General features: G+C 42.3%; 1 protein-coding gene and 1 pseudogene across 3 annotated transcripts in view; both read left to right on the forward strand.

Annotated features, from left to right (window-relative positions):
- The window catches only part of cops8 (COP9 signalosome subunit 8), a 28,826-nt gene extending 4,337 nt beyond the window's left edge, over window positions 1-24,489 (forward strand). For both annotated transcript variants that reach the window (XM_020453729.2, XM_020453738.2), the window contains exons 3-7: window positions 6,071-6,119; window positions 7,031-7,163; window positions 16,744-16,851; window positions 22,355-22,417; window positions 23,613-24,489. In XM_020453729.2, coding sequence (XP_020309318.1) covers window positions 6,071-6,119; window positions 7,031-7,163; window positions 16,744-16,851; window positions 22,355-22,417; window positions 23,613-23,692 — 433 coding nt within the window. In that variant the 3' untranslated portion in view covers window positions 23,693-24,489. The remainder of the gene's footprint in view (window positions 1-6,070; window positions 6,120-7,030; window positions 7,164-16,743; window positions 16,852-22,354; window positions 22,418-23,612) is intronic.
- LOC109865484 (E3 ubiquitin-protein ligase TRIM63 pseudogene) lies at window positions 12,675-14,964 on the forward strand (annotated as a pseudogene). Its single transcript, XR_002251571.2, has one exon. The product of XR_002251571.2 is annotated as an E3 ubiquitin-protein ligase TRIM63 pseudogene (transcript).
- Window positions 24,490-24,779: the final 290 nt, after the last annotated feature.

The raw sequence follows: 24,779 nt of genomic DNA on the forward strand, positions 1-24,779 counted from the left end.
AACGATCAAGCGTGGTGGTAATGTGATGGATTGGGGATGCTTTGCTGCCTCAGGACCTGAACAACTTGCCTTAATAGAAGGAACCATGAATTCTGCTCTGTATCAGATCATTCTACAGGAGAATGCCATGCCATCTGTCAGTGAGCTGATGCGCTGCTGGGTCATGCAGCAAGACAATGATCCAAAACACACCATCAAGTCTACATGAAAATGGCTAAAAAGCAACAAATCCAGACCTAATCCCAATTGAGATGTTGTGGTAGGACTTAAAACGAGTAGTTCATGCTTGTCAAATGTCAGAGTTAAAGCAGTTCTGGAGGCAAGAGTGGGCCAAAATTCCTCCACAACGATCTGAAAGACTGATCACCCGCCCCAAACACACACACACTCTTTCATACAACCTCAAGCTCAGATGTTCGTTGTTCCATCCCATATCTGTGCAACATTGAAGACTCTCTCGCTCTCACAATTCCTGACACATGGGCTCTGGCATTTGCAACCATTTTTCCTTTTTCACTCACTTAATTCCACACTTTTCCATACAAACATACAGGCACCCCATCTTCAAACACACCCACACTCCCCCCACATATTTGAATATAAATAATTTTACAACATTCCCTGACTTTGAATAGTATAGTGAGTTTTATCAGTTGCTGTATTTTATTAAATACCTATTTATATTACAATCCCTACCATGGATAGTGTTGGGTGTTCTGTTATTGGCCCCTTCTATTATTTAGAATGGCCATGGAGTAGTCTTGGTTTTTAAGAGCTACACATTTGCGCGTTTCTGCAATTTCCTTCGGGAACCTATCATTCATGCCTATTTTCATGCTGGCTAGTCTTTCGCCCAGGCTTTCAACCATTATTTTATCTTTAAATAATGCAAATTTGGCAACAATTGATTTGGTGCGCGTATCGCTGTCCTCTCTTCTGAAAACGGTGTACACGTTTGAGTTTGTGGACTCTGTCGCCTGGGGTCTGTAGCGCTTTAACCAGTAATTCTTTCACCACGCTCTCTGGATCTTCACCTTCGTCTTTATTTCCGGTAAGCACCAGATATTTTCTTTTGTCTGTATATCAAGTAAGGCTTCTCTTAAATTTTAGATTTTTTTATTTATTTTACTAATGTCTGTTTCAATAATATTGAGAGTAGCTTTTAGTTTCTCATCACTCATTTCGAGGATCGCCTTCAACTCCTTTTTATATCTTTACTAACTAGTTCAAGTATGCCCAATTAATTGACTTCAGCAGGTCAGTTTCCATTCTTTGTGTACGGAGTGGTGAAAAGCAGGAATTGTCTGTTGCATTTTTCTTTTGGGGATTGTGTCTCCATACTTACCCTGGTTACACTACATGTTTTGGCGTGGGTAGTATTTGTTGATACATTTCTTTACCCTTCTAATTTGTTTTGTGGTGTTATCCAGATTGAAGGTTATTGCTCACGAGCAGTGTTGTAGTACTCGAGACACGTCTCGAGACCACACATTAAGTGTCTCGGCCTTGTCGGATACTGTTTTTACTCAGTCTTGAATGTCTCGGACGGTGATGACTTGTAATTTCTTCCAGAAACCAGTGGAGTAAAACACTCTCAGCTTCAATTGTCACCGTATTGAAAATGCTTCGCCAGGCCGTGTGTGTGTGTACGTACAGTTGAAGTCGGAAGTTTACATACACCTTAGCCAACTACATTTAAACTCAGTTTTTCACAAATGCTGACATTTAATCGTAATAAAAATTCCCTGTCTTAGGTCAGTTAGGATCACCACTTTATTTTAAGAATGTGAAATGTCAGAATAATAGCAGAGATAATAATTTATTTAGCTTTCATCACATTCCCAGGGGGTCAGAGGTTTACATATACTCAATTAGTATTTGTTGCATTGCCTTTAAATTGTTTAACTTGGGTCTAACGTTTTTGGTAGCCTTCCACAAGATTCCACAATAAGTTGGGTGAATTTTGGCCCATTCCTCCTGACAGAGCTGGTGTAACAATCAGGTTTGTAGGCCTCCTTGCTCTCACACGCTTTTTCAGTTCTGCCCACAAATTTTCTATGTGATTGAGGTCAGGGCTTTGTGATGGCCACTCCAATACCTTGACTTGTTGTCCTTAAGCCATTTTGCCACAACTTTGGAAGTATGCTTGGGGTCAATGTCCATTTGGAAGACCCATTTGCGACCAAGCTTTAACATCCTGACTGATGTCTTGAGATGTTGCTTCAATATATCCACATAATTTTCCTCCCTCAAGAAGCCATCTATTTTGTGAAGTGCACCAGTCCCTCCTCCAGCAAAGCACTCCCACAACATGATGCTGCCACCCCCGTGATTCACGGTTGGGATGGTGTTCTTCGGCTTGAAAGCCTCCCCATTTTTCCTCCAAACAAAATGATCATTAAAGCCAAACAGTTTTTTTTGTTTCATCAGACCATAGGACATTTCTCCAAAAAGTTTGATCTTTGTCCCCATGTGCAGTTGCAAACCGTAGTCTGTTTTTTTTTAGGGCAGTCTTTTCATCTCTATTATAGATAGGTTCGCCACTGTGCAAACACATTGGACCTAGGCCTTCACGAAGGGCCAGTGGTATAGTGGAGGCTATATATGACTCACCACCTGAATTTGGTCTTATGTAGCAAAATGTGAAATTGTGTTTTTTACATTTGGTAAAAGTAGAGACTCAGAGGTACAAAATTGTATATAATACATTGCATTTGAAGACAAATGGGAAAGTAATTCTGCTTTGAAAGGTGATCAACTTGTAAACTCACTTTTGAGAAAATCGCCTTTTGAATGTTTTGGTATCTAGTGAAGAGCTCTTTTTCAACACCCTTTCAGCATAGTTCACATGCTCTTAAGCTTTAGCCCCAGCCATCTCGTTTTGCTCTCTTTGAGCGCACACTTGACGCTCTGGCTGATGATTTGTTTACCAATGGTTAACAATGAAAACAGCCTAACCAGCTCTGCTAACAACAATTTCATTATGCTTTTTTGTAGACGTTTACTGACACCAGCCATATTCAACGGGTGTTGTACACATGTAAAGTTAGCTAATGAGCCAGCTAGGTTAGCTAGTTTAACAAAATTGAACAACAATGCCACTGTGTTGGGAGATAGCTAACGAGAAAAGCAAACAGGTCTGGGAAACTAATAATAACGTCCACTAGGAAGCCAGCCAGCTAATGTTAGCTGGCTAGCTAACAGTACACTTTAGCCTGACCTGAAATCACTTTGTCAAAATTAGAAATGTGTAATATCTGAAAATGTAGCTAGCTATCTTACCTGTATGCATCATCATGCATGATGGATGCGTCTCCCTGTCAGGAATGTCATACCACGGTTGCCCTTAGTTTGAAGACGTAATCTGGAGACAGGTGTTTCTCCATCTCTTTAGCTATCATACTCTAATTCCACTGATTTCAAAACTTGATCCTTCAGTTTTGAAATATTGTAAGCTTATGATTATTTTTAAAGCCGCGTTCAGAATGATATCTGTAGCCGATAATTAGGAAAGATGTTTCAAACTTATGGACATCACTTCAAATTAGTGGATTCGGCTATTTCAGCCACACCAGTTGCTGTCATGTGTATTAAGCACAAAGCCATGCAATCTCCATAGACAAACATTGGCAGTAGAATGGCCTTACTGAAGAGCTCAGTGTCTTTCAATGTGGCTTCATCATAGGATGCCACCTTTCCAACAAGTCAGTTCTTCACATTTCTACCCTGCTAGAGCTTCCCTGGTCAACTGTAAGTGCTGTTATTGAAGTGGCAACTAGGAGTAACAACGGCTCAGTCGCGAAGTGGTAGACCACACAAGCTCACAGAACAGGACCGCTGAGTGCTTAGCGCATAACAATCATCTGTCCTCGGTTGCAACACTCACTACCATGTGCCAAACTGCCTCTGGAAGCAATGTCAGCACAATAACTGTTAGTCCGGAGTTTCATTAAATTGGTTTCCATGGCCGAACAGCTGCACCCAAGCCTTAGATCACCATGCGCAATGCGAGGAATCTGTTGGTGTGGTGTAAAGCTCGCTGGCATTGGAAACGCATTCTCTGGTGAGATTAATCTCACTTCACCATCTGGCAGTCCGACAGACGAGTCTGGTTTTGGCGGATGCCAGGAGACCGCTACCTGCCCCAATTGATAGTGCCAATTGTAAAATTTGGTGAAGGAGGAATGATGGTCTGGGGCTGTTTTTCATGGTTTGCGGTAGGCCCTTAGTTCCAGTGAATGCTACAGCATACAATGACATTGTAGACGATTCTGTGCTTCCAACTTTGTGGCAACAGTTTGGGGAAGGCCCTTTCCTGTTTCAGCATGACAATGCCCCCGTGCACAAAGTGAGGTCCATACAGAAATGGTTTGTTGAGATTTGTGTGGAAGAACTTGACTGGCCTACACAGAGCCCTGACCTCAACTCCATCTAACACCTTTGGAATGAATTTGAACGCCGACTGCAAGCCAGGTTTCCGTGCCCGACCTCACTAATGCTATTGTGGTTAAATGGAAGTCCCACAGCAATTTTCCATCTAGTGGAAAGCCTTCCCAGAAGAGTGGAGACTGTTATAGCATTAAAGGGGGACTAACTCCATGTTAATGCCCTGGATTTATATATAAATAAATATAGGACAAAAAGCACATCACCAACTCATTTGCAGGCCTTGACAAGTAGGACGGATGTTTTACTTGTCCGAAAGCTTGTCAAGCTCGTGGTGCAGAACAATCAGGCACTGTGCTTCACTCTCCGGTGTTGTGACCATTTGATCTGAACAAACTGCGCCTCAATTATGTCAACAGAATCAAGCCTTTAGATGTTAATGTTAACTATCCTTCATTATATTTGTGTAATTAAGTCTCATTAAAGTTTGTCTACATTTTCTGGCGGCTCACTCTTGTCAGCATTGGTTTGGACATGATGCTGTAGCCAACATGCATATCACCTACACTTTGACATGTAGGCTTTTTTATTTATTTATATACATGGCAAATAGATTTAAATATTGTTCCAAAGTTGGACTCTGATCCAATTCTGATAGGAGTAATTGTTTGATATTTAGATTTGTGTGATTTAATTAACTTGTCATTCGGACAGAATAAATCCTTTTATTTATTTTTTTGTAACACAGAACATCAACAGACAAGAACAGCTCAAGGACAGACAATATCCCTGAGATTAATGTTGTATGTTATGAAAGCATTGTACTTTGTTTTCAGGTTTGAATGAGACAATGTATTCCCCTAAACTTATTCTTTCAGTAAAGTTCTGGTTTTATAAATATTATACTGTGTATGTCTTTCGTTGTCATATGTAAGACTAAATGCCAGACAGTTTGGAACTCTCTAGTGAGAGTTGCAACCGAGGACAGGCAAGTTTTTTAAAACATTTTTGTTATGCGCTTCACTCGGCGAACCTGTTTTGTGAGCTTGTGTGGCCTACCACTTCGCGGCTGAGATGTTATTGCTCCTAGACGTTTCCACTTAACAATAATAGCACTTATAGTTGACAAGGGCAGAAATTTGACAAACTGACTTTTTGGAAAGGTGTCATCCTATGACGTTGGCACGTTGTAGGTCACAGAGCTCTTCAGTAAGGCCATTCTACTGCCATTGTTTGTCTATGGAGAATGCATGGCTGTGTGCTTGCATTTATACCGGTCCGCAATGGGTGTGGCTGAAATAGCCGAATTCACAAATTTGAAGGGGTGTCCCTTTTTGACCATGTAGTGTGTGTTTTACATAGTGTCTGATCACAGAACATTCCGTAGAATTCAAGAAAAATACCACCGTAACTAAAACTCATTCACAGTAAAATATATTACCATTCTGATTTCAGATGATCAATCCTTACTAAATATTGAAGACTCAATATGCTCATGTTTTTCCCCATCTTCATTAGTTGTGTAAATGGCAGTTTGGGAGAGGGGAGCATTTATTTATTTATGTATGATGCACATTTTCACAGGTGCTTCACAGGGCTGTTTCTGTGTTAGCTGGCGTTCTAAAGCCTAGTGTTTCCATACCCCTTTAATTGTCAGATGACTTTTGTAACTTTTTTTTTACAGGAATAATGCCAGGTACCTGTGGAAGCGAATTCCTCAAGCCATTAAATCGGTGAGAATGGTTAGGGTTAGCATTTATCTAATATATTTAGACTGAACAAAAATGTAAACATAACAATTTTACAAAGTTAGTGCATATAAGGAAATCAGTCAATTGAAATCAATTCATTAGGCCCTAATCTATGGATTTCATAGACATCCGGTGAAGATGCCGCATTTGAAGGTCCTGGGTTGGTGTGGTTACACATGGTTTGTGCTTGTCAGACCGGTTGGACGTACTGCCAAATTCTCTAAAACGATGGAGGCGGCTTATGGTAGACAAATCCACATTCAACAGCTCTGGTGGACATTCCTGCAGTCAGCATGCCAATTGCATGCTCCCTCAACTTGAGAAATCTTTGGCATTGTGTTGTGACAACTGCACATTTTAGTGGCTTTTTATTGTCCCCGGTGCAAGGTGCACCTGTGTTTTGACCATGCTGTTGATATGCCACACCTGTCAGGTGGATGGATTATCTTGGCAAAGGAAAAATAATCACTAAAAAGGATGTAAACATTGGTGCACAAAATTTGATATTTTTGTGCGTATGGAACATTTCTGGGAGCATTTATTTCAGCTCATGAAACATGGGACCAACACTTTACATAAAAGTATAGATAGCTGAGGCACAAGTTTGTGTAAATTTCTTTGTGTATATTTTTGTTAGACAATGAAAACGAGTTAAAGCTATACTGGGAGCTCAACTCTTGAATAGGTAGGCCAGTCATTGTATAATTTCCCACATTGAAGATGGTAGTACAAAAGTGGGACCTGTCCTGCACATGGAATTGCTTCAATTCATGAGAATGAGTGTACCCAATGTCTCACTAGCAACAAGACTCAGTCTGCATATTGTTTAGTATAGTCTAGTTACCAATGTATGTTAACGTTGATTTAAATGGGTTTAAACGTGTTGTGTGCAGGGAAACCCAGAGCTGACGGCCGTGTGGGCCGTGGGTCAGCGCATATGGCAGCGAGACTTCCCAGGGATCTACTCGGCCATTGCAGCTCACCAGTGGTCTGAGAACATCCTGCCCGCCATGGATGCCCTGCAAGGTACTGTAATGGCCGTGCACTTTTCTGTGAACAATTGACACACCTGACCTGCATGATGAACTAACATTTAAAACACAGCCTACACACTTCTGTGGCTCAACATGCATATATAACTCAATGTGGCTGATTAACACGGTTTTGTGACTGAGGGCCCTGCTCAAACAATATTGGTTACAGGGGAAAAAATAACATTCGACCTTCAGAGCATCTTTTCAGTAGGCATGCCATTTTTGTTTGAGTGTATTGCTTAGTACCCTATACATGAATCCAAATGTCTATTCTTGTGAGAAAAACATTGTTTTTGACATTCTGGAGACCGTTACCGGGTGTTATTGAATATGCAACACATTGACCTATTGAGACTGACTGAACTCATGACCAGGCCACGTCTCTCACCTCTGAATAACTTTCTATATTCATTGCTTAAACCTGAGGCTAGACGAGAAGAAAGACTGGGTAAGGATAGATGTGTAAGATGTTTAGCAGTTCACGCAATCAGCAGCTTCATTAGAAGTTTGTTCATGTTAGAATTTATAGGGAATTTGCTTTGGACAATTGGTAGCAGGATGATTGAAATGAAATATGTTGGGTAGTCGGAAAAAATGTATGCTTACATAATGAAAGTGGACGCCACACAGTTGTAATAGTACATTTTGTAATGTCTTTCACATTGCTGCCTACTGAGTGTTCTCAATTATCAAAAGAGGGGACACCACTTGCATCCTACATTGTAACCCAGCCATGAAGTGGTTATGGAGGGCAAAGAAGAATACAGAAAAGGGAGCTTAAAAAGCTTTTGTAATACCTAATTGAAAATGTAATGGGTTATTTATCCACTCACAAATTGTCCCATTGATGCACAGCATGATGGGATACATTTTGCCTAGTTTAATATAGCCCTCTAAAGCTCTTCGGGTTGAGGAGATTATCAAGAGATTCTCGAGCAGTATTGCGTCTCGAGATAATTTGGGCTGTAACTTTGCAAATGTATCTAATCTCAAACGCTACCTCCATAGGTCGCGGGCGAGCCTTTCTCGAGAGTCATCCCCCTCTGAGCATTGCATTGTGATAACAGGCTGACTACACCGCTCGCAAATACATTTTGAAATCTATACTCAATTATTGCACGCGCCAGCGAGCGTCTGTGTTGCCAAGGGCTAAAATAAAAGTCAGATCGTGCTGCAAGTCCTGCCTCTCCCATCTCCTCATTGGTTTATAGAAGCAGGTACCCACGTGCCATCTCCTCATTGGTTATACCCACGTGGGTGACTGATAGACAAAGTAGGTCGGTGGTGGTAATGCATGTAATTTATGAAAGTTGCCAATCGCAATATAAAGTCAAGAGAAGAAAATGCCTGGAAGGAGGAGAGATGACTAGAAACGATTCAGTTGACCGTTTTATGTGTGGATTAATTGGCAGAGTAGAGGACCTTTCCGGTAAAATAACAACTCAATGTTTATATCCCAGGACAAATTAGCTAGCAACAGCAGGCTAGCTAAATATGACAAATTAGCTAGCAAGTGCAAGCTAGCTTTTTGACCTGTCCCCAAATTAATATAATTGGTTCAGAGTTTGTTTTGATATTTCAACCTGCGTGTCGTGAACGCATTTGGTATGGGGGGGACAAAATACATTTATTTATGATGGCGCACGTGTGCAGCCAATTTTGGTTCCGTGAATTAGCCAATGTGTATTGTTGTCACGTAAGAGGTCAAGGGATGTTTCTGGCACCATTTATATAAACAGAAGTTCGCCAGAGAGAAATCCCCATACTTTACATTCGCGCTTGCTGTTTGTACATATCATGCTTGCCGTTTTGTACATTTTATAGACCATGGCAAACAAGAGTTCATTGACCTGGTCCATTGCGGAAACAAAGCTTCTGATTTCCATTTGGTCGCAAAATCCGATTCTAGCGAGGTTGGAAACGTGTTACAGAAAAAGAGATCTATATTGAGAATGTCCACGTGGTTGCTTGAACATGGCCACCATTGTTCGGAAGTAGTGCCAGACAAAAATCGTAGACATTAAATATACATGACGAAAGACAATAATGGACTGAGTGATAGTGGCCGGGAGACCTGTCCGTTCTTCAGGGAACTGGACGAATTCCTTGGCACATGACCTGCCTCCATGCCTCGCCATATTATTGAGTCCAGGGTGACTGAAGCAGAAGAGCAAGAATATGGCAAGTACTTTTTTTGGCTTTATGTTCTTGTAGCTAACAAAATAAGTCTGGACACTGTCTTAATGTATTAGCCAGCCAGCTACCTATAAGTTATATGAATCTAAATTATCACTACTTCACGTTATTTTCTGCTAGCTGCCTGCTAACAAAGCTCACGTTTTATAACATAAGTGATTGTTGCTTAGCCTGTTTGTAAACTTTTCTTTTCACTCTCACCCAAATGATTGTAATGACTAGGAACTAGTTAGCTATTTCACAACTACTTTATGTTGTTGACTGCTAGCTGCTTGCTAACAAAAGTCACTGTTCATAGCAAATGTATTCTGTTTGGTAACTTTGCTTATCACTTGCTCTCCCACAGACTGATGAAGGGCCAAGCAGCAACCCTGGGCCAGCAGCAGTTGCAACACTCAACTTGGCTGCAGTTCCAACTGAGAGGTCTGTGTACCTCCCAAGTCCAGACAACTCATCTCTTGGCTCGGGGAACCCTCCTCGAGCCACCAAAAAACCTCTTGCACGTGTTGGTCAGTATAACGTGTTATTGTACTTTATGTTTGGTTGGTGATGCCACATCCTCTGTAGGCCCATGCGCAGACCCAATCAATGATTTTGTTGCTGCAGGGCCATGAGCCAGCGTACAGCAGCACTCCTGTACGCAGACCTCCACCACCTCAAGGGCAATACAGCGACAACAGAGACAACAGTTATCATTGGCTGTAGTTACCCTGAACAGACAACACCACAATGCCTTTGAACTTTTCAGAGTTTTTGTTACATACTTGTTTGTTTATTTTTTGCTTAACCTTTTTTTTTATATATATATATTTTGTCATTACTTTGATTTAAACTTATATTTTGCACCCAGATTTATTTAAAACACTTGTTTTACTTGAACCTTTTTTACGTACTTTAATAATTTCTTAGTTTGTTTGTTTTGCTATTACTTAAATTTTAAGACATTTACAGTGCATTCGGAAAGTATTCAGACCCCTTCCACTTTCCACATTTTGTTACATTACACCCTTATTCATATAAAATAAAAACGTTTTTCCTCAATCTACACACAATACCCCATAATGACAAAGCGAAAACAGGTTTTTCGAAATGTTTGCAAATGTATTAAAGATCCAAAAACGGATACCTCAAGTATTCAGACACTCAGGTGCATCCTGTTATCATTGAGCATCCTTGAGATGTTTCTACAACTTGATGGGCAAGTTGTGGTAAATTCAATTGATTGGAAATTATTTGGAAAGGTACACACCTGTTTATATAAGGTCCCACACTTGAAAGTGCATGTCAGAGCAAAAACAATGCCATGAAGTCGAAGGAATTGTCCATAGAGCTCCGAGACAGGATTGTATCGAGGCACACATCTGGGGAATGGTACCGAACAATGTCTGTAGCATTGAAGGTCCCCAAGAACACTGGCTTCCATCATTCTTAAATGGAAGATGTTTGTAACCACAAAGACTTCTTAGAGCTGGCAAAATGAACAATTGGGGGAGAAGGGCCTTGGTCAGGAGGTAACCAAGAATCCGATGATCACTCTGACAGGGCTCCAGAGTTCCAATGTGGTGATGGGAGAACCTTCCAGAAGGACAACCATCTCTGCAGCACTCCACCAATCAGACCTTTATGGTGGAGTGGCCAGACGGTAGTCTGGACAAAAACTGGCACAATCTCTACTGTGAAGCATGGTGGTGGAAGCATCATGCTGTGGAGATGTTTTTCAGTGGCAGGGACTGGGAGACTAGTCAGGATCAAGGCAAGACGATGGGAGCAAAGTACAGAGAGATCCTTGATGAAACAATCTCAAAAAAGTCAAGGGGTCTGAATACTTTCCGACTGCACTATAAATCTCTTTTTGGTCAACTGTTTACTTCTATCCATACTCAGTGGTCTGGTAAACAATGCAAGTATTTAGATGCTATACACCATTGCAAGCATTTGCATCTCAACTCTACCGTCAAATCATTACACTTATTTACATGTCTGGTGTATGTGCTGGCTAGGGCCTGTATTTTGGACTATGTCTCATGACCTAGATTTGAACTTTTTTAAGCCTTTTCTCAAAATGAGAATTTAACCAAAAATTAAAGCAATTGTTTGAGGGTGCTGGACCATCTGACATATAAAGAAATGGTGGAAATGAAGGTTAAAAATCCTGGTCATGTGACATGACTGTTCAAAACATGACAATGTGTCATAGATTAACTGCTTTCTGTTATCGACTCTAAAGCACTTTTGAGTTAGCCCTTTACACTCATAAGTTTAGCAAATGTTTTTGTTGTCAAAGTGTGGGAAATGCTGTAAATTAAAATGATGTGATCTATTTTGGAAGGTGAGACATTGAGGATTATAATAAATACTGTTTTGATGTCATACAACCAAGTCAAACAACTGTGAGTCCAAATGTGCACTTCACATCTCCAAATCATAAAACTCATGTCATATACAGTGTTAATGTTTGATCACTATGTTAGATGTACGGTTACAAGATGGCATGTCGTCATACGCTGGGTTGTTCTGAACATATGTTTGTTTATTGTGGAAAACATTTGCTGTTGGACATGCACCTGAATGCACTCATGACTCCATTGCAAAAAAAATTGTACCATGTACCTTACGCACATGAAAGGTTTTTGTTGGAAACCTGGTCACTGATTACTGTGTTCCAGGTCATTGGCAGTGGAGGTACAAACATTAGCCTAGATGGAGAAGATGGCGTTTTCCCAGTCTTCTCAAATCACTTTAAAAATATCCATCAGTAAGCTCCTGCCTTGGTAAATGGGAGATTGGCATATGGAAATGCCTATGACCTTCTCTGCTCACACTCCCCATGTGTAACCCCCTCTAACTTCTGGAACCTGGTAGACCCACACATTATGTGACGCATGTGGGCAAGGTTAAGAATAGCTTGTCCCTGGTGCTCACTGTTCTTTATTTTTTATTTTTTTCAACGTCATGGAATGTGGTTCACATTCACTGGAGAGTTTTTCAAGACCGTCTCAGTGAGACATTTCCATGACCAGAGGCTATAGCTTTCTGCTCATGTTACGTAATAGTAGTTAAATTAAATGTCGGAGCGATTATTATTATTTTTTTTTTTTATATATACATATATATATATTTTTTTTTTATTATTATTTTTTTTTATTCAGCTTGTTTTGTTGGTTCAGTTTATCAAGTACCATGTTGGATTCAACACACTCTAGTCAGTAGACATATTTAGAAGGGGTGAAAAACACATTTAATAAATATTTGTAACCTATTTATAGGATTGATGGTGCAATGCATGTCTTGAGCATGAAACATCAACAGTAGGTTTGACTGCACCACAGAAGGTGTTGTGGATGCTCGATAGGAGTTTGATCAATCCACTGAAGTGCTCAGATATGACCACAGGCGATAAGTGGGCTACACCGCGAGGAAGGTGGTCTGCTTTATGAAGCCAACACTGGCTCTGTTGTAGTAATCCTGGAAAACCAGCTTGTTGTTACTGGTAAACACAGTCAAAGGTGCGTTGACTTTACAGGGCATGTTGTTTACCCTTAAGGAAACCTTCCTCTGGTGCTTTGGGACAGCACATGGGACAGTCACGTGGGGGCCCTGTGTATTTCTGCTGAGTGTACCCCCGGCCCTGTCAGATTTCTGTCACTGCGGAAAGGGACATGGCTCCTAGTGTGACGAATGCAGCAGCCGGTGGGTGTGGGCTATTTTCTCAGAAAAGAGCCTGACAAACAAGCAGGGAGGAATGTGTGCCCTGTTATGTGGGAGGGATCAGGTGTCGCTGGCTGTGAAGGGCTGGTATAAAGGACAGGGCTGCTATTCCCCAGTCAGAACAGATATCAGCACTTCAGCGGACTCTGAAGCATCAACTACCAAAGCAAGAGGCTCAGCCCTCAGCCTCAAGATATTGGCTTGTTAAAGCCTATAGGGAAAGAATAAAAGTTGTCAATGACCCACTGTGAAGTTTGAGAAGGCTGTGTTGAAAAATAAGCAAACATTTTCAAGCTCAACATTTAAGGAGAAGCCTATTCCAACATGGACATCCAGAGGACCGGCTCATTGGTGCGTCCACCCAGCCCCATGGAGAGCCTGGAGAAGCAGCTGAGCTGCCCTATCTGCCTGGAGATGTTCACCAAGCCCGTGGTCATCCTGCCCTGCCAACACAACCTGTGCCGTGGCTGTGCCAGTGACCTCTACGACTCACGCAACCCCTACCGCTTCTCGGGTGGCGTCTTCCGCTGCCCCACCTGCCGCTTCGAGGTGGTCCTGGACCGCCATGGCGTTCACGGACTTCAGCGCAACCTGCTGGTGGAGAACATCATTGACATCTACAAGCAACAGCAGGAGGGTGGCGGGGGTAGTGGCAGCGGAGACAGCACAGAGACTCCACTGAAGCCCAAGGACTCCAAGGAACCCATGTGCCAGGAGCACGAGGAGGAGAAGATCAACATCTACTGTGTGACCTGCCAGATGCCCACCTGCTCCATGTGCAAGGTGTTTGGCCAGCACAAGGACTGTGAGGTGTCACCACTGGCCAGTGTCTACCAGGTGCAGAAGGGCGAGCTGAGCAACGCTATCGACACCCTAGTGGCAGGCAACGGGCGCCTTCAGGCCCTGCTCAACCAGATGGAGGATACATGTCAGGCGGTGCAGGACAACGCACAGCGTGCCAAGCAAAGCCTAGGCGAGCGCTTTGACCTGCTCTACGCAGTGCTCGAGGAGCGCAAAGGCCTGCTGCTGGAACAGATCGGCAAGGAGCAGGACGAGAAGGTGACTGCGTTGCGGGTGCTGGCCCAGCACTACAGCGAGCGACTGCAGGTGGGATCAGAGCTGACAGACACAGCGGTGCGGGCCCTTGAGCAGAGCAGCGCCGCAGAGTTCCTGCTGGCCTCCAAGGGCCTTATCACACAGACCAAGGACACCGCCAAGATCTCCCTGGGCGAGGAGAGGCCCGAGCCGGGCTTTGAGAAGATGGACCATTTCACGCTGTCCACTGAGCATGTGGAGGCCATCCTGGCCAAGATGGACTTTGGAATGGTCGAAGACGATGCATTCGAGGATGCCGAAGGGGACGAAGAAGAGGAGGAGTGATGAAACTGGAAAATATACAAACTGAACAAACTATTTACTACTTTTGAAGGTTCTTTTAACCTGAATGTTCCTGGCAGGGACTCTAGTTGCAATGTTTCAGTGATATTAAGAGAAGTTAGGAATAAAGTTTTAATGTTTTTATACGTAGTTGATTGACTTGGATACCATGGCTTTCTCCAGTTTTGAGTTTAATATTTTTGTTTTTTTTGTACTCTTAACTTTGCCTTTTTGTCAACTATAATAGTTTTTTTTATACTTTTGTATTTCCATATCAGATTTATTCTGATCTATTTGTTATGTACTTTAGGTTGAATATCCTCTCAGATTGTTTACACTTGAATACTTTAACACATGTAAAGATTGAGATGGGAAAGTAGTTTTGATTTGTAGTTTCTCATTGACATCTAGAATGCCTATGGTTGTATCAAATTGATAAATTATTTTGTACTCTAAACTGGCAAGAGAATATTTCAACAGATCTGAAATAAAGGGTGTTTCAAATGACTCAAGCAGATTTGCCTTTGTTTTAGATTCCAACTATTCCAAAATTGCCATTCATTTCTGCTTCATTCAGAAAATGAAGCAGAAAATAAGTTTGAAGTTCAAAACAAAATATTTCACAAGAGAACTGTCCTTCGGGAGTTGCCCCAATATGTTGTTGCGCTCACTTGGCAAGTACTAGCATAAAAAAATAAAAGCCATTGCAAGTCCTTAGTGGCTAGCCTTTGATAATGAAGAGTGGGGGGCTATTTTTAAAATGCGAGAGGGTGTGAAATGACAGGCCCTGGAGTGTCAGTGAAGGGCAGAGAGTCCTCTGTGGCTAGCCATTACTGGCTATTTGTATTTATTTATTTTATTTTACCTTTATTTAACCAGGCAAGTCAGTTAAGAACACATTCTTATTTTCAATGACGGCCTGGGAACAGTGGGTTAACTGCCTGTTCAGGTGCAGAACGACAGATTTGGGGCTATTTCTTTTTTATGTGAGAGGGTGTGAAACAGGCTCTGGAGTGTCAGTGAAAGGCAAGTGGGGGTCATGTTTCTCATCCATGAAGCACCATCCCACTCATGTCATAGACCGTATTTCTCAGCAATTGCAAACTCCTTTCTGAAGCGCTGTAGGGGCCCGGGCCACCTGTCATGAGTCATCTTTGGCTAGCGTCCTATCGGTCAGCGAGCTGCGACAAAAATAGTGGAATGAGAGGACTGCTGAGAGGACCATGTTACAAAAATCTTCTTGCGGTGACCTGGTTCAATGGCTTCTACTATGTGCTAATAGTCCCCGACATCCTTTTTTGAATTGATACTGTGGTGCATGTTGGGTATTTTGTAGGTCAACAATATACAGGACCAGTCAACCCTTTTCAAATATACTAAGGCACAGAAGTTGATAATGCTCTGGCTCTCAAATGTGCCATATACAGTAGGCTACATAATGTGGTTGAAAGGATATCAGTTGATTTTCCTTGTTTTTTTTTTTTCTGGGCCGAAGCCATGGCTGTTGGTTTTCTCATAATTTTTTTGCGCAGGTGTAGTCCTCAGATGAACAGTGTGTTCATTAGGAAGAGGCTTGACAACACACACGCACACATACATACACTACAGCTTAGTTCGTCAGGTTCACAAGTACTTTACTGGCTCTCTTAAATCATGCGTTCAGATTCCATTTAAAGTTGTTTTCATTTTCCCCTTAAGTGCCTGCAGTTAACACCAAATGTCGCTTCCGTTCAGAAAATGAAACCACATTCATAACAGGACACTCTTTGGGGGAGGAGAAGGGGGGGGGGCCTCACTGTCCTCGCAGCTGTCTTTACTCATTCCACTTGTTATCGCCGCTAACGCTGTTGTAGCGAATGAAGGTTTGTTGTTTGTACACAGACTGTTGCCAGGCAATAAAGTGTGAAGGCCAATTAACTTGGGGCTTGTTTATCGAAGCTGTCAGGGCAGCAACAAAATCCACCAAAGGTGTAAGCTAATGTCTGGTTTGCTGTCAGCTGTGAGGCAATATTGTTTTTTCAATGTTGTCATAAGGAGCAGTTAACTCGGAATCAAATCATACTCAAATCTTACCTCCGCCTTGCACCCCAGGCCTATTTCACTTGATATTTTTCCAGTCTGTGTATAGCCAAATGGTTATCAGCACTGCTACATGAGTAGTACAAGAACATAGCTTTTTGAACATGGGGCAGGACTCCACGTTTTGCTGTTTACATTAAGCGTTATTTGATTTTGTTACATGAGATATCTCAGTCTTTCAAACATGCATGTACCTATCTTTTCTTCCACAGAGACCACACGTAGGAGGGCCTATGGCCTGGTGGCCCAGGCGTACACCTCCATCACGGCAGAAGACTTTGCCGCCTTTGTGGGCTACTCTGTGGAGGAAGCCGTGAAGGGTAAGCAGCTGCAGTGCAAAAACCTAATTTTCCCTCACTACCCACCTGGCTACTGGATCAATAACACAGTCATATACCATAGTTATGTACATTACCAGTCAAGAGTTTGGACACACCTATGCATTCAAGGGTTTTTTGTTATCTCTACTATTTTCAATATTGTAGAATAATAGTGAAGACATAAACTATGAAATAACACATATATAGAGTCATGTAGTAAGCAAAAAAGTGTTAAACAAATCAAAATATATTTTATATTTGAGATTCTTCAACGTGGCCACCCTTTGCCTTGATGACAGCTTTGCACACCTTTGGCATTCTCTCAACCAGCTTCATGAGGTAGTCACCTTTTAATGCATTTCAATTAGCAGGCGTGCCTTGTTAAAAGTTCATTTGTGGAATTTCCCTGATAGCTGATGTTCTGAAAGAGCTGCAAAATCTGGACCAGTACAAATCAGCCGGGCTAGACAATCTGGACCCTCTCTTTCTAAAATTATCTGCCGAAATTGTTGCAACCCCTATCACTAGCCTGTTCAACCTCACTTTCGTATCGTCTGAGATTCCCAAAGATTGGAAAGCTGCCGTGGTCATCCCCCTCTTTAAAGGTGGTGACACTCTAGACCCTGCTACAGACCTATATCTATCCTACCCTGTCTTTCTAAGGTCTTCGAAAGCCAAGTTAACAAACAGATTACCGACCATTTCGAATCCCACCGTACTTTCTCCGCTGTGCAATCTGGTTTCAGAGCTGGTCATGGGTGCACCTCAGCCACGCCCAAGGTCCTAAACGACATCATAACCGCCATCGATAAGAGACATTCCTGTGCAGCCGTATTCATCGACCTGGCCAAGGCTTTCGACTCTGTCAATCACCACATTCTTATTGGCAGACTCGGCAGCCTTGGTTTCTCAAATGATTGCCTCGCCTGGTTCACCAACTACTTATCTGATAGGGTTCAAGTGTGTCAAATCGGAGGGCCTGTTGTCCGGACCTCTGGCAGTCTCTATGGGTGTGCCACAGGGTTCAATTCTCGGGCCGACTCTCTTCTCTGTAAACATCAATGATGTTGCTCTTGCTGCTGGTGATTCTCTGATCCACCTCTACGCAGACGACACCATTTTGTATACTTCTGGTCCCTCTTTGGACACTGTGTTAACTAACCTGCAGATGAGCTTCAATGCCATACAACTCTCCTTCCGTGGCCTCCAACTGCTCTTAAACGCAAGTAAAACTAAATGCATGCTATTCAATCGATCACTGCCCGTACCTGCTCGCCCGTCCAGCATCACTACTCTGGACAGCTCTGACTTAGAATATGTGGACAACTACAAATACCTGGGTGTCTGGTTAAACTGTAAACTCTCCTTCCAGACTCACATTACCGTAATTTCCGGACTATAAGCCGCTACTTTATTCCCACGCTTTGAACCTCGCGGTTTATACAATGACGCGGCTAATTTATGGATTTTTCCCGCTTTCACAAGATTCATGCCGCCAAAAAACTGAGCACCGTCACATAATGTGACGTAAATCGAGCGCGCTCAAACTTCCCATCTTTATGATTACGGTAGTAATTTTGTCACCCTCATCATGGCAAAGACACGGAGAAATGCATATGATGCAGCTTTCAAGTTGAAGGCGATCGATCTGGCTGTTGGAAAAGGAAATAGAGCTGCTGCACGGGAGCTTGGCCTTAATGAGTCGATGATAAGACGTTGGAAAGCAGCGTGAGGAACTGACTCAGTGCAAAAAGACAACAGCTTTCAGAGGGACGAAAAGCAGATGGCCCAAAGTATTTGCAGCCACTCGACATCAGTGTAAATCGTGCATTTAAGGTGGCGCTCCTTGTTCAGTGGGAGGCTTGGATGACAAGTGGGGAGAAATCCTTCACTAAAACGGGCCGCATGCGAAGAGCAACTTATGGTCAAGTCTGCCATTGGGTCCTGACAGCGTGGAGCATTGTCAAAAAATCCACTATCATCAACGGGTTTCGAAAGGCTGGACTGCTGCGTGTTGAAGGGGCAGCATGAGCTCAGCGGGGTATTTGCTACCGGATGAAAGTGACGAGAGCGACAATGAAAACGATCCAACATCGGACGAAGCAATTCTGAGGCTATTCAACTCCAACACCAAAGGAGATGGCTTCAGTGGTTTCAGTGCACAGGAGGAGGAAGATAGTGACCAATGACTTTCTTGGTAGGCCACTGTTTAATTTTTGTTACAAGCCGTGTTTCGTTTAAAGGCTGTGTAAAGTAAATTTGTTTCAATGTACCAGTAGGCACCTGCGGCTTATACACATGTGCGGCTTATTTATGTACAAAATACATATTTTTTAATAATTCAGTGGGTGCGGTTTATATTCAGGTGCGCTTAATAGTCCAGCAATTACGGTAACCTTTTTGGGATAGGGGGCAGCATTTTCACTTTTGAATGAATAGTGTGCCCAGAGTGAACTGCCTCCTACTCTGTCCCAGATGCTAATATATGCATATTATTATTAGTATTGGATAGAAAACACTCTGAAGTTTCTAAAACTTTTGGAGTGATGTCTGTGAGTATAACAGAACTCATATGGCAGGCGAAAACCTGAGAAAAATCCAACCAGGATGTGGAATATCTGAGGTTTGTAGTTTTTCAAAGCTTGGCTTACCGAAAACACAGCGTCTATGGAGTCAAATAGCACTTCCTACGGCTTCCACTAGATGTCAACCGTCTTTAGAAACTGGTTTGAGGATTCTACTATAAAGGAGGGGCTCATGAGACCTGTTTGAGTCAGTGGTCTGGCAGTGACTCAGGCTCATGACGCGCGCTCCCGACAGAGTTAGCTCTCGTTCCAGTGCTTTTCTTCAGACATAGGAATTCTCCGGTTGGAACCTTATTGATGTTTTATGTTAAAAACATCCTAAAGATTGATTCCATACTTCGTTTGACTTGTTTCTACGTCCTGTAACGGAACTTTTCAAGTTTTTGTCTGGACAAAGTGCTCACGCCTCATGAAGATAGATTACTGGGCTGAACACGCTAACAACAAGTGGCTATTTGGACATAAATGATGAACTTTATGGAACAAATCAGTCATTTATTGTCAAACTGGGATTCCTGGGAGTGCCTTCTGAGTATTTATGGTCTTGTTTCTAACTTTGTTGATTCCAAAATGGCGGATATTCCTCTGGCTGTTTTGAGCTCTGTTCTCAGATTATGCTTTTTCTGTAAAGTTTTTTTGAAATCTGACATAGACTTCCCCTTAATGCAACCGCTATCTTTAATTCTGTGAATAACACTTGTATCTTCTATCAATGTTTATTATGAGTATTTCTGCAAAATCACTGGATATTTTGGAATCAAAACATCACTGCACATAAGGCATCAATGTAAACTGAGATTTTTGGATATAAACATGCACATTATCGAACAGAACATACATGTATTGTGTAACATGATGTCCTATGAGTGTCATCTGATGAAGATCATCAAAGGTTAGTGATTCATTTGATCTATATTTCAGCTTTTTGTGACTCCTATCTTTGGCTGGAAAAATGGCTGTGTTTTTGACTTGGCTATGACCTCACATAATCATATGTTGTGCTTTCGCTGTAAATCATTTTTGAAATCGGACACGATGGGTAGATTAACAAGATTTGTATCTTTCATTTGCTGTATTGGACTTGTTAATGTGTGAAAGTTGCATGAAAAATATTTTAGAATTTCGCACGCTGCCTTTTCAGCGGAATGTTGTCGAGGGGTTCCGCTAGAGGAACGCCTGCGCTAGAAAAGCGCACCAGCTGTGAGAGCAGCTCACAGATCACTGCACCTGTACATAACCCATCTGCAAACAGCCCATCTATCTACCTACCTAATCCCCATACTGTATTTATTTATTTATCTTGCTCCTTTGCACCCCAGCATCTCTACCTCCACATTGATCTTCTGCACATCTATCATTCCAGTGTTTAATTGCTATATTGTAATTACTTCGCCACCATGGCCTATTTATTGCCTTAACTTACCTCATTTGCACTCACTGTATATAGACTTTTTGTATTATTTTGTTCTACTGTATTATTGACTGTATGTTTTGTTTGTTCCATGTGTAACTCTGTGTTGTTGTATGTGTCGAATTGCTATGCTTTATCTTGGCCAGGTCGCAGTTACAAATGAGAACTTGTTCTCAACTAGCCTACCTGGTGAAATAAAAAAATAAAAAATGCATTTGAGACAATCAGTTGTGTTGTGACAAGGTAGGGTTGGTATACAGAAGATAACAAAACAACCAAGTCCATATTATGGCAAGAAGGTCAGTCAATCTGGAATTTTTCATAAAGAATTTTTCTTAAAGTGCAGTCGCAAAAACCATCAAGCGCTATGATGAAACTGGCTCTCGTGAGGACCAACACAGGAAAGGAAGACCCAGATTGCAGCCCAAATAAATGCTTCACAGAGTTCAAGTAACAGACACATATCATCATCAACTGTTGAGAGGAGACTGCGTGAATCAGGCCTTCATGGTTGAATTGCTCCAAAGAAACCACACCAATAAGAAGAAGAGACTTGCTTGGGCCAAGAAACACGAGCAATGGACATTAGAACAGTGGAAATCTGTTCTTTGGTCTAATGACTCCAAATTTCTAAATGTTTATTCCAACTTATCTTTGTGAGAAGCAGAGTATGTGAACGGATGATCTCCGTATGTGTGGTTCCCACCGTGAAGCAGGTGTGATGGTGTGGGGATGCTTTGCTGGTGACACTGTGATTTTATTTAGAATTCAAGGCACGCTTAACCAGCATGGCTACCACAGCATTCTACAGCGATACGCCATCCCATCTGGTTTGTGCTTTGTGGGGCTTATCATTTCTTTTTCAACAAACACACCTCCATGCTATTTGACCAAGGAGGGGAGTGATGGTGCTGCATCAGATGACCTGGCCTCCACAATCACCCGACCTCAACCCAATTGAGATGGTTTGGGATGAGTTGGACCTCAGAGTGAAGGAAAAGCAGCCAACAAGTTCTCAACATATGTGGAAACTCCTTCAAGACTGTTGGAAAAGCATTCCTCATGAAGCTGGTTGAGAAAATGACAAGTGTGCCAAGCTGTCAAAGGGTGGCTACTTTGATTTGTTTAACCTTTTTTTAACACTTTTTTGGTTACTACATGATTCCATATGTGTTTTTCATAGTTTTGATGTCTTCACTATTATTCTACAATGTAGAAAATAGTACAAAATTACAAAAAACCCTTGAATGAGTGTGTCCAAACTTTTAACTGTTACTGTATATCCTTTATCTCTTCATGAAATGATATAAACTCATTTTTATCAGTAGAGGCAGATAAAGCTAAATTGTTCATGCAGGCGGGGATGAAGATGGTTAGTACTTTTCTAGAGTTGAAAGACCGGAAAATAGTCATCAAACTATTCCCTTTTCATCTCTTTTTCCGTTTCTTTCCCCCTCCTATTCTCTACCCACCGCTCCTCTCTGGTTTCTTTCCCTCCTTTCCACAGGGGTGGTGAGCCAGGGCTGGCAGGCAAATCCTGCCACCAGGATGGTAATGCCCCAGAAACCAGGTAGGTGGAGCTGTTGCTCTTCTCTTTTCTCCCATCACTCGGCTGTTTATCATGCCCTAGTCTCTTTTCCAACTCTGCCCAATCACGCCCTCTTTCTGTGCTGATAGCACATTTCACTAGACTTTCAATCCCCCCTATGCTCGCTTTAACCGTGTGTGTGTGAGAGGGAGAGAGAGAGAGATCCGGATCCAGAGCTGTGAATTTTGGGGTCATTCATAATTGGCTCAGACACTGACTCCAGTCCTCCTCATTGCCTTTCCCTTTCTGTCCTCTGTCTTTCTGTATTCGTGGGCTTTCATTTATTTTTCTCCTCACATTTTTTCCCTCATATTGGTGTTCTTTCCTTTGGCTGGCCTGTAAGACATTCTGTCCCTGTGTAACTGGGAAAACACATGTCTCATGAAAGAGCAACATCAAATATCCCTCTATTTCTCTCACACCATGTGCTCCTACTCTCCCCACTCTTCTTTTTCCTGTGTTCTTTCATTCACTTCTTTACCCTCACACACCCACGCTCAATCGCTGTTCCTATCCCTGTCCTCCTCCCTTCCCTCCTCTTCCCCCTCTCCTCAGATCTTCTCTATCCAATCCTAACAGTCTACAAGCCCAGTGGGTGGCTTGTTAATCATTCTGGCTTGAGACATTTTGTGGGCTGTGTCTGGGGCCATGTAACAGCCTCTCTCTCTAATCAGCGGGCCATCATGTTAAGCATCTGTGGCACATATGTCCGTCTGACTCGATGCATCAGCCCCTCGATTAATTCCTTTCCACCTACACTGAACAAAAATATAAATGCAACATGCAACAATTTAAGCCATGGGTGGGCCTGGCAGGGCATAGGTCTACCCACTTCGTAGCCAGACTAAGCCAATCCGAATGGGTTTTTGCCCAAAAAAGGACTATATTCTAATGTATTGGCTGTGCATGGGAAGCTAAACTTCTGGGGTGCATTAATTTGTGCACACTAGAAAACAGTTGTAAAACGAGAGAGATCACTCATGTCCAGATGTGCAACTCATGTTTCCCCAGCATTGCAGTGAGAATAGATGTACCGTGCTGCTTAGTCTTTGAATTGGAGCATGTCCCCTGTCCTCTAACCACACACACACACACACCGGTGGGGGATGCTACATGGTGGAAGACTTGGCTCTATGAGGAATCCCCCTCTTACTCACTCACTCTCTCTCCCAAACAGATCCTCCCCCTGTCTCGCTGGTTCCAAACGAGCAGCAACTGGCCAGACTCACTGACTACGTGGCTTTCCTTGAGAACTGATCAATTCCCTTCAGCCCCGTTTGTCTGCCGTGAGGAGGACTCCAGAACGCCCATCTTCCAGAGCTTAGATGGACACACGCACCATACACACACGCACCATATACACACACACACACACACAGACACACATGCAGGACCTCAAGCTCACCCCCCTTGTGCATGATTGTGGTCATGTCTCTGGGAGCGAGACACCATGTTTTCAGAAAGATGGGCCTCAGACTTACGATTCAGTTCGTACGCCCACTAACTCTGTTGTTGGGCAATCCTTAGTAAATGACTGCGACTTTACTGCGTCTTTACGAAGTGGCAGTCTCAATGATTGTAGTAGTTAATTTAATGTCATTTCTGTAAGAAATGTACTATTTTCATGCGCACGTTGGAAGAATTTATTTGCCCGCAGCCGCCCAACTATGTGAGAAGTCCCGCATCAGACTCTAACCCGCAAATAGGCCGAAAATTGGACGGGGTGCAAGATTTTTTTTACTAATAATTTCCAACATTTTGGTAGGCTATTTGTTCGTCAACTTTTCTATAATTATATGCATGCAGCTTCTCTTCTGTCATTACTGCCCTAGAAGACTAAATAAACACTTGTTCACCAGAATGTCGTAAATCGGTGAACGCTTCAATCTAGTTGACTTCTGTAAAGTTTTCTTCCATATCTGCTTCTCTCCTGCAGGAGAGGTTTAGGGACCGGAGGGGTAAATGCAATAAAACATTTTTTTAAGATTTTCTGTTCAAAATGTATATCAATCTGACCAGTTTGAAGGAAATTAAAAGCAGTGAAAACAATCCAACATGTTTCTGATAAGATTTCAGTTCAACCTGGATGCATATTTTAAATGGTTCAAATTCTCTCAAGATACAAAAAATAATATTAAAATATCCACTCCTGTTTCCAAGTCAAAGTTTACATTTTGTTGTATCATTCTACTGCAAGAAATGCTTAATTTTGCAGGAGTTAATATTCGGTTATGTATGAGGTTATAAACATACACTACATGAGCAAAACTATGTGGATAACTGCAAGTCAAATATCTCATTCCAAAATCATGGACATTAATATGGAGTTGGTCCCCCATTTGCT

The sequence above is a fragment of the Oncorhynchus kisutch genome, linkage group LG2 (assembly GCF_002021735.2).
Source record: "Oncorhynchus kisutch isolate 150728-3 linkage group LG2, Okis_V2, whole genome shotgun sequence".
In the NCBI taxonomy this organism is placed as follows: Eukaryota; Metazoa; Chordata; class Actinopteri; order Salmoniformes; family Salmonidae; genus Oncorhynchus; species Oncorhynchus kisutch.